At 52.8% G+C, this 8,628-nt stretch overlaps 1 protein-coding gene across 1 annotated transcript in view; it reads left to right on the forward strand.

Moving 5' to 3' along the window:
• The window catches only part of HGH1 (HGH1 cochaperone), a 159,001-nt gene extending 150,589 nt beyond the window's left edge, over positions 1–8,412 (forward strand). Inside the window, exon 7 of the mRNA XM_086966434.1 lies at positions 7,427–8,412. Within this exon, the coding sequence (XP_086822560.1) occupies positions 7,427–7,660 (234 nt within the window). The 3' untranslated portion in view covers positions 7,661–8,412. The remainder of the gene's footprint in view (positions 1–7,426) is intronic.
• Positions 8,413–8,628: the final 216 nt, after the last annotated feature.

Consider the following 8,628-nt stretch of genomic DNA (forward strand, 5'->3'; position numbering starts at 1 on the left):
TTCCTATTTTGGTATCACTTTATCTGAAAGAAACACGTTAGTATTAGATTCCTTACCTTAGAATATCCCCAGGCGTCAGTCTGGATCCGGAAACTTTTGCGTAGCAGTACCCCTGCGCGTCGGTAGGCGTCGTCTGCAGGCGTCCCCTGCGGCTCCGCGTCCATCGTTGGCGTCGTGCACCGTGATGACGTCGCTGGAGTATATAGACGCCACCTCCGCGCGCTGACGTCAGTTCTTCTTTTTTCCGCGCCAGTTAGCGCAGATCCGAAGAGCAGTACTCCGTTTTTTTGATCTTTTTTGATCTTTGAATCTTCTACGGTGCCGGTAGGATGCCCGGTTTTAAGAACTGTGACGACTGTGACCGGACGATGTCGGTCACGGATCATCACCGACTCTGCCTCCGGTGCCTGGACCCCGACCACGACGTGGACGCCTGCGTCGACTGCCAGGCCTTGACTAATAAAGCTAGGCGAGAGCGGTCCCGCAAGCTGCTCGAGCTCCGGGTGTCAGCCCCGCGTCGAGAGCGGTCCCGGTCCGGCCGGAGGTCGAGGGAGCGTTCGAGGGAGCGATCGAGGGAGCGGTCGCGGAGCCGTCACGGACGCTCCGGGAGTCGTCACCATTCTTCTGGTTCCTCAGGTAGGAAACACAAAAAATCGGGGCGTCGTCATCGTACCCCCGACTCCCCCGACGCTCGCACGGGGTGACCCCACCCCTGCGGCTCCGCGTGAGTCGCCGACGCGGCCTGCTCCATACCCTGCGGTCCCTGGGCAAGGCGCGTCCCCAGAGGAGATTGAGGCGTTCCTCGTGGCCATGAGGGCTCTTTCTTCTCCGGCGGGTTCCGCGGCGCCTTCGGGCCCTGTGAACCCGTCTGGGGGCCCTAGCGGCTCGGGTGACCCTGCCTCGACGCCGTCGGGTGCTCCGGCCCCGGCGCCGCTGACGGCTCCGATCCCGGCGCCGCAGGGGCCCTCGGGGTCGACGCCGGCTGGTCTACCGGCCTCTCCGGCGCCGATTCCATCGGGGCAACCCGTGGCCCCGGCTCCGGCCGGCGCCGGTGCTCCGCGCCGGCTCCGGGCGGCGCCGTCCCCATTCCCTCTCCGAATCCGACGCCAGGCTCGACGCCGGTGGGGCCTGTGAACCCCGAGGAGCCGGTCTACATCGTTGACTCAGAGTATGGTGAGGATGTAGAATACGGGGAGGGGTGGGAGGGGTCCGAGGACCCTCTGACACGCGAGTGTCAGTATGACATGGACTGGACAGGTGACTTGGGTGACGCCAGTGGTCTGGATGACTCCCCCATCCCTGGTTTTGTCTCGCCTCCTACCGTGGCTACGGAGGAGGGGGCTGCCTATTCAGTGGTGTTGATGAGGGCTGCCAAGGCCTTACACCTTGAGCTCCCCGTCGCGGCCGTGAGGACTAGCATCCTCACCGAGGTCCTCAAACCGCAGTCATGCCCACAGGAGCCACTGCTGCCGTTTAACGAGGCCTTAACGGACGTTCTTTTGGGCACGTGGTCCAGGCCCGCTTCAGGTTCGCCTGTTGATAGGAACGTGGCCAGACGCAACAGTCCGTGTGCGGACGACCCCAAGTTTCTGTCCACCCACCCCACCCCTGAGAGTCTGGTGATCCAGGCCTCCACCTCCCAGACCGCATTCCCATCGGCCCCGCCCGACAGGGAATCGAAGAGGTACGACCAGTATGGCAAGAAGGTCTTTTCGTCCCTGAGTCTGGGACTGCGGTCTTGTAACACCGCGTGCCTCTTGGGCCGTTACACCCACTCTCTGTGGGACACGGTCGCGGAACTGCTGCCTGAATGCCCCACGGAGGTACGGGCCAAGCTCGGCAAAGCCATGATTGAAGGCCGAGATGCAGCAAGATATTCCATCAGGTGTGATCTTGATACGACCGACTCGCTGGGCAGAGCGATGTCCACGACGGTGGCGATTCGTCGCCACGCCTGGCTGAGATCCGCCAACTTCTCGGCTGATGTCCAGAATGCTTTGATGGACATGCCGTTTGATGGCAGTCGCCTGTTCGGCGACAAAGCGGACCACGCGCTGGAGCGCTTCAAGGACTCCAGGGTCACGGCCAAGTCCTTAGGTCTCTCGACCCAGCGCCAGCAAACGGGTTCGTTTCGCTCCTTTCGTGGCCAAGGAAGGGGCGGTCCCACACGTGCTGCCAGCCACGCGCCGCAACAGAATTATCAACGCGGTGGCGGCCGTGGAAACCGCCGTGGTGGCGGTCGGGGACAGCGGCGAGGTCAGGCCACACCTCCCCCCGCAGCATCTGCCACTAAATCCTCCTAGTCCGAGCTTTCAGGCCCATGTGACACCGGTGGGAGGCAGGGTTCGCCATCACCTCTCCCACTGGCGCACAATAACATCGGACAGGTGGGTGCTGCAGCTCGTCCGAAGGGGCTACTCCCTCCCCTTCGAGACAACACCTCAAGCCATGCCACCGCAGAACCACCGTGTGTCGGGGGACCACTTGGCACTTCTGAAAGAGGAAGTTACGGCCCTCTTGGCCAAGGGGTCCATCGAGAGTGTTCCTGGTCCAGAAGTAGGTCGTGGTTGCTATTCCCACTACTTTCTGGTACCCAAGAAGGACAAAGGGGGCCTACGTCCTATCTTGGATCTAAGGAACGTCAACGGCTTCCTCCGGAAGGAGAAGTTCAAGATGTTGACTTTTGCTCAGGTCTTGGCTGCTCTAGACCCACAAGACTGGATGGTAGCGTTGGACTTGCAAGATGCGTGCTTTCACATCCCCGTCCTGCCGGCCCACCGGCGTTACCTGCGGTTCACAGTAGGCCTCGAGCATTTTCAGTTTATCGTGCTCCCCTTCGGCCTTACAAGCGCCCCACGGGTGTTCACCAAAGTGATGGCGGTGGTCGCAGCTCATCTGCGCAGATTGGGGGTCTCAGTCTTCCCCCATCTAGACGACTGGTTGTTGAAGGCGGGCTCGCCCCAGACAGTCGTCGGCCACCTTCAGATGACGGCAGATCTCCTGCACCAGCTGGGGTTCTCCATCAATGTGCCGAAATCACACCTGTGCCCCTCTCAAAAGCTCCTTTTCATCGGAGCGGTTCTCGACTCGGCGCAGTTTCGGGTCTATCCTCCGGAACGGCGAATCCAGGATATACAGGCTTTGATTCCCATCTTCCAGCCGTTATCCCGGGTTCCGGTCAGGTTGACGCTGCGGCTGCTGGGGCTGATGGCTTCCTGCATCCTTCTGGTGCATCACGCCAGGTGGCGGATGCGGGCTCTGCAGTGGGACCTGAAGTTTCAGTGGGCCCAGCATCAGGGCAACCTGTCCGACCATTTCTTGATCTCGGAGGGCACTGCGAGACAACTTCAGTGGTGGCTTACGGACCGCAATTGGGTCAGAGGCAGATCCCTCTCCCTTCCCCAACCGGAGCACGTTGTGGTGACGGACGCGTCCCTCCAGGGCTGGGGAGGCCACTTGGGAGAGGCAGAGATCAGAGGCATCTGGTCTCTCCGGCGGAGTCCCGGCTCCATATAAACCTGCTGGAGCTGCGGGCGATTCGTTTGGCACTGAAAGCGTTCCTCCCCTTTGTCAACGGGAGTGTAGTGCAGGTGTTCACGGACAACACCACCGCCATGTGGTACTGCAACAAACAGGGCGGGGTGGGGTCGTGGACCCTCTGCCAGGAGGCTATGCGCCTCTGGCAATGGCTGGAACGTCAGGGCGTGACTCTGACGGTTCAACACCTGGCAGGTTCTCTGAACGCCAGGGCGGACGAACTCAGCCGTCGGTGCGCGATGGATCACGAATGGCGTCTTAACTCGGACGTGGCGCAAGGCCTCTTTCGGCAATGGGGAGAGCCTTGGTTAGACCTATTCGCCACCGAAGAGAACGCGCAATGTCATCAGTTCTGCGCGTTGGAGTTTCCAAGACGGCACTCGCACGGCTACGCCTTTCGGCGCGAGTGGAGTTGCGGTCTGTTATACGCCTTTCCGCCTATACCACTTCTGCCCAGAGTGCTGAAGAAGATCAGGCGCGACCGGGCCCAAGTCATCCTTGTGGCTCCGGACTGGGCTCGAAGGTACTGGTATCCCGAGCTACTCAGCATGTCAGTCGGTCCCCCGATCCGCCTGCCCCTTCAGGAGGACCTTCTGTCGCAGCAGCAGGGGACGGTCCTCCACCCGAACCTGTCCAGCCTCCACCTCCATGCGTGGAGATTGAGCGGCGGCAGTTGAGGCCATTTGACTTGCCTCCTGAAGTTTGTGATGTAATTCTGGCAGCCAGGCGTTCCTCCACGAAATCGGTATACGCCTGTCGGTGGAACAAGTTTGTGGCATGGTGCACAGCAAAGGCTGTGGATCCTCTCTCTGCCCCTCTTTCTGAGGTTCTTCTCTTCCTTCTTTCTCTTGCCCAGCAGGGCTCTGCTCTGGGCACTATCAAGGGCTACCTTTCTGCCCTTTCAGCCTTTCTCCTGACCTTAAAGACGGCCTTCCTGGTTGCCATCACCTCTGCCAGGAGAGTGAGTGAGCTCCAGGCTTTTTCTGTCAAACCTCCTTTCTTGTCCATTCATCCGGATAAGGTGGTTCTGAGAACTAGACCTTCTTTCCTGCCCAAAGTTGTCTCTGCTTTTCACATCAGACAGTCCATCACCCTCCCTTCCTTCTTCAAGCCTCCGCATCCTTCAAAGGATGAAGAGCGGCTCCATCGTCTGGACCCAAAACGTGCGCTTTCATTTTACATGGATCGCACACGCCAGTTCCGGGTGGATGACCAACTGTTTGTTGGCTACGTGGGTGGAAGAAGGGACGGGCGGTACATAAACGGACCATCTCGGTGGGTCGTTCTGTGCATCAAAGCGTGCTACTCTTTGGCTCGGAAGGAGCCTCCTGTTGGGCTTAGGGCCCATTCCACTCGGGCCACGGCGGCTACTACTGCCCTGGGCCGGGGAGTCCCCTTGCGGGACATTTGCCAGGCGGCTACATGGGCCTCGCTGCACACATTTGCGAGGCACTACTGCCTGGACAGTCAAGTCCGGAGGGATGGCTTCTTTGGCCGTTCTGTCCTCCAGGACTTTCTGGTGTAGGAATGTATTGGTTCGCAGACCCACCACCGGGGTTGGTATTGCTGGGGTATCTATTCTAAGGTAAGGAATCTAATACTAATGTGTTTCTTTCAGATGAACAAGTTACTTACCTTTGGTAACGATATATCTGTAAGAAACATTAGTTAGTATTAGATACCTTACCGACCCACCCATCCTCCCCGTTCTGCGAACTGATACCTAGGGTTAAGGACATCCCTTTCAGGGTCCTAGTTTCAATGGCACCAGTGTTGGTTCTCACATGGCTCTGCGTGTTCTGGCGCGGAAAAGCTGTGTGCAAAGAACTGACATCAGCGCGCGGAGGCGGCGTCTATATACTCCAGCGACGTCCTCACGGCGCACGACGCCAACGACGGACGCGGAGCCGCAGGGGACGCCTGCAGACGACGCCTACCGACGCGCAGGGGTACTGCTACGCAAAAGTTTCCGGATCCGGACTGACGCCTGGGGATATTCTAAGGTAAGGAATCTAATACTAACTAATGTTTCTTACAGATATATCGTTACCGAAGGTAAGTAACTTGTTCTTTAGGCCTTTAGTTTTCTGGTAGATGTTTCTTTTTCTTGGACTTCTTCTCCATCCTCTTTGCTGTCAAGAGCTTTGATTGCCCAGTCTTAAAAAACAAAGTCTTAAAAAAGGCTTGGCCACTATAGGACACAAGCCCAGTCTAAACGTGTGAGGTTATATGCGAGCACATGTTCCTTCCTTTTAGATAAATAATTATTCATTCAACACAGATAAATCCTTGTTATCTTAATTATTGTGATGACAGAATCTTTTACATCTGTTACTGCGTATTTCATCCATTCATCTCTTAATTAGTCCATTTCACTCTTGTTGTAGATTTATAGGACTTTATTAAACAAAACAAGGACAGCCGACACGTGTTTCACCCAGTGTGACGAATAGCGCAAGGGATTTCTCAAGGCTGTAACAGAAATAAAGGTACAATAAAAGAGGGAGTGAACATTGAAAAGGATGACCCCAAAGAGTGAAAAAAGGGTGCTTGGAAATCAAGTGAATTAGAACAAAAATTGGTTGGAAATTTGGTTGAAAAAATCTAATTTTTAATTGCAGCTTTAAAATTCCGAAGGAAATCAAAAATAATTCTTCGAAAAGAGTATAAAAAGGGGTCATCCTTTTCAATGTTCACTGTCTCTTATATTGTACCTTTATTTCTGTTACAGCCTTGAGAATGCCCTGGCGTTATTCGCCACACAGGGTGAAACACATGTCGGCTGTCCTTGTTTTGTTTAATAAAGTCCTATAAATCTACAATAAGAGTGAAATGGACTAATTAAGAGATGAATAGATGAAATACGCAGTAACAGATTCTGTCATCATAATAATTAAGATAACAAGGATTTATCCGTGTTGAATGAATAATTATTTATCTAAAAGGAAGGAACATACGCTCGCATATAACCTCCCCTGTTTTTACAAAGCTATCATGGTCCAGAGCTTCGAGCACGTTTCCTTCGCTTCATGAACTTTTTAGGAATTAAGATATAGACCTGGGACCCCCTGGACCTGCTACCTCTGTTGGAACCAGTCTAAACGTGTGCAGTTTAAAACCCAGAGTTCCTAAGGTTCCCTAACCCACCCTGACAGTGTGAACGTTGGCAGGCGCTTTTTGGGCATTTAATTGTGGTAAGCTTTTCATAATAATTTATTATTAGACTGGTAGGGTATGCGCCCTGGTGCAGCATCTATGGAAAGCTTTTTCCTCTGGAAATTCTCAGCATGAGCCAATAACGCAAAAAAATGTACAAAAAATAATTTGCCTACCTTGTACACTATTCAGTCACAAGTTCACGCTTGTAACAGCCGTACCCATGCACCAGTGAATGCACAGGGTTGTTCCCGAAAAAACTCCCCTATTAACATATCTGCTCCGTAAGTCACCCAGTCATTGGCACACGTATAAGAGTGTAGCTGTGAGAGTAGGATAGCAAGCCTGCATTAAAGGCGGTGCTGGCAGACTTGAGGCCTGTCTTTTAAACGTGAAGTCCGGTATTGCGAAAACCAGCAAAAAGTAGCAGTACGTAAAACCACCAAAGGAAACAGTAATTTGTTGCAATAGATTGTAATTGTAAATACAATTAATTTTACTTTGTGATATAAGTTAATTTTCACGTTCTTTTTATGCTTTAAATTAACCACTGATAATCCTGTGGCCAGGCTTGTGATAATTGTCTTTAAATTCTTCAAGTTCAGCCAAAGATTCCTACATCACAGACCTTTCCTACCCTCACTGAATATCATACACTTAAGTAGTCCAGCTAACTAAACCTATCTGTATTACACAAATATGAAATTCTGGAATCAATGTCTCTTTCTAACAGGTGCTGATTGGTGATGAGCCTGAGCCTGGAATGGAGAATCTGAACGAGGTGCAGATACCCGAAGATGTGGAGAAAAAGCTTCAGCGCCTTGACATGGAAGAGGAGGCACTGATTAAGGAAGAGGAGGCGCTGATTAAGGAAAAGCAGCAACAAGGAGACCAGAACCCATTGGTAGCAGAGCCCTGTGAGGAATCTCTCTCCAGGGAAGAGCCGCAGACCGGTCTGCAGCGGTAACACAGCCCCCGCTTTGTTTAAAGCACTTTGGGCAAGTGAGGAGCAACTGTGCAAGAACAAACAGTTGAAAGATGGGCTTGGACCCTTCAGCTGGGTAGCATGTGGAGGAATCCCTTTGCAAAGAAAACTCACTAGCCGGGCTGCAGTACTCGCTGACAGACAAAGCCAAAGGAACTGTGACCGGCTTGCCTTGGATTCAAAGGGGTGGTGGACACTAACAGATCTTATTCCAGGTTTATCTACCACAGCATGAATCTTGAACTCTCAACACCCAGTTCCATCCTTTTCCTTCCTCATTCTCTTCTCAGTGACAGTCTGAAGAGGACGTGCAACAGTGGAAAAATTGTGCAGCTGACTAAAAGAGACTTCAATTTTTTGCACAATCACATTTATGAAACTGTTTGGGCCCCCCTGAATGCTGCTGTGCCCGACACATGGCTTGGTGTAGTTAAGAACTCCACAGGAACTGGCCTGCTTTTGATTCTATGATGATCAGAGTGGGGTTGCCAGTTTGGTACACATTACCAGGACATCATATTTCCTGCTGTGTGTTTTCCTTTAACAAATCATGACCAGCTTGTGCCTCAGTCTAATCTATTAAAGAAATCAATCCAGAGCTTGAAGGTATCCTTAAAAGCCTAGTCCTAGAGCCACACTGCCATGAATACCTGGAGTGAGGTGGCGGTCCTAGGATGTAACTTCTGTCATTGGACAAATAGAAAAATGTGGCAATAAAGGATTGTTCACTTATATATTTTTTTCTAGCATATTTTGGTATTTCTCTGGTTCTTCTTCATGAAAACAAATCTGACGTGGCCACTTCTGAAAGCAAGCCCCCCCAGGACGGGAAACAGTAGATGATGAGCAGTCATTTCATTAGCATTTTTTCGGCTGAAAATGGTTTAATTTTTCGTCCATTTCAATTTTTTTTATTCTACCAAGACCCACTAGAGACAACCAGACGTTAA

This window comes from Lissotriton vulgaris, chromosome 4_1, assembly GCF_964263255.1.
Source record: "Lissotriton vulgaris chromosome 4_1, aLisVul1.2, whole genome shotgun sequence".
In the NCBI taxonomy this organism is placed as follows: Eukaryota; Metazoa; Chordata; class Amphibia; order Caudata; family Salamandridae; genus Lissotriton; species Lissotriton vulgaris.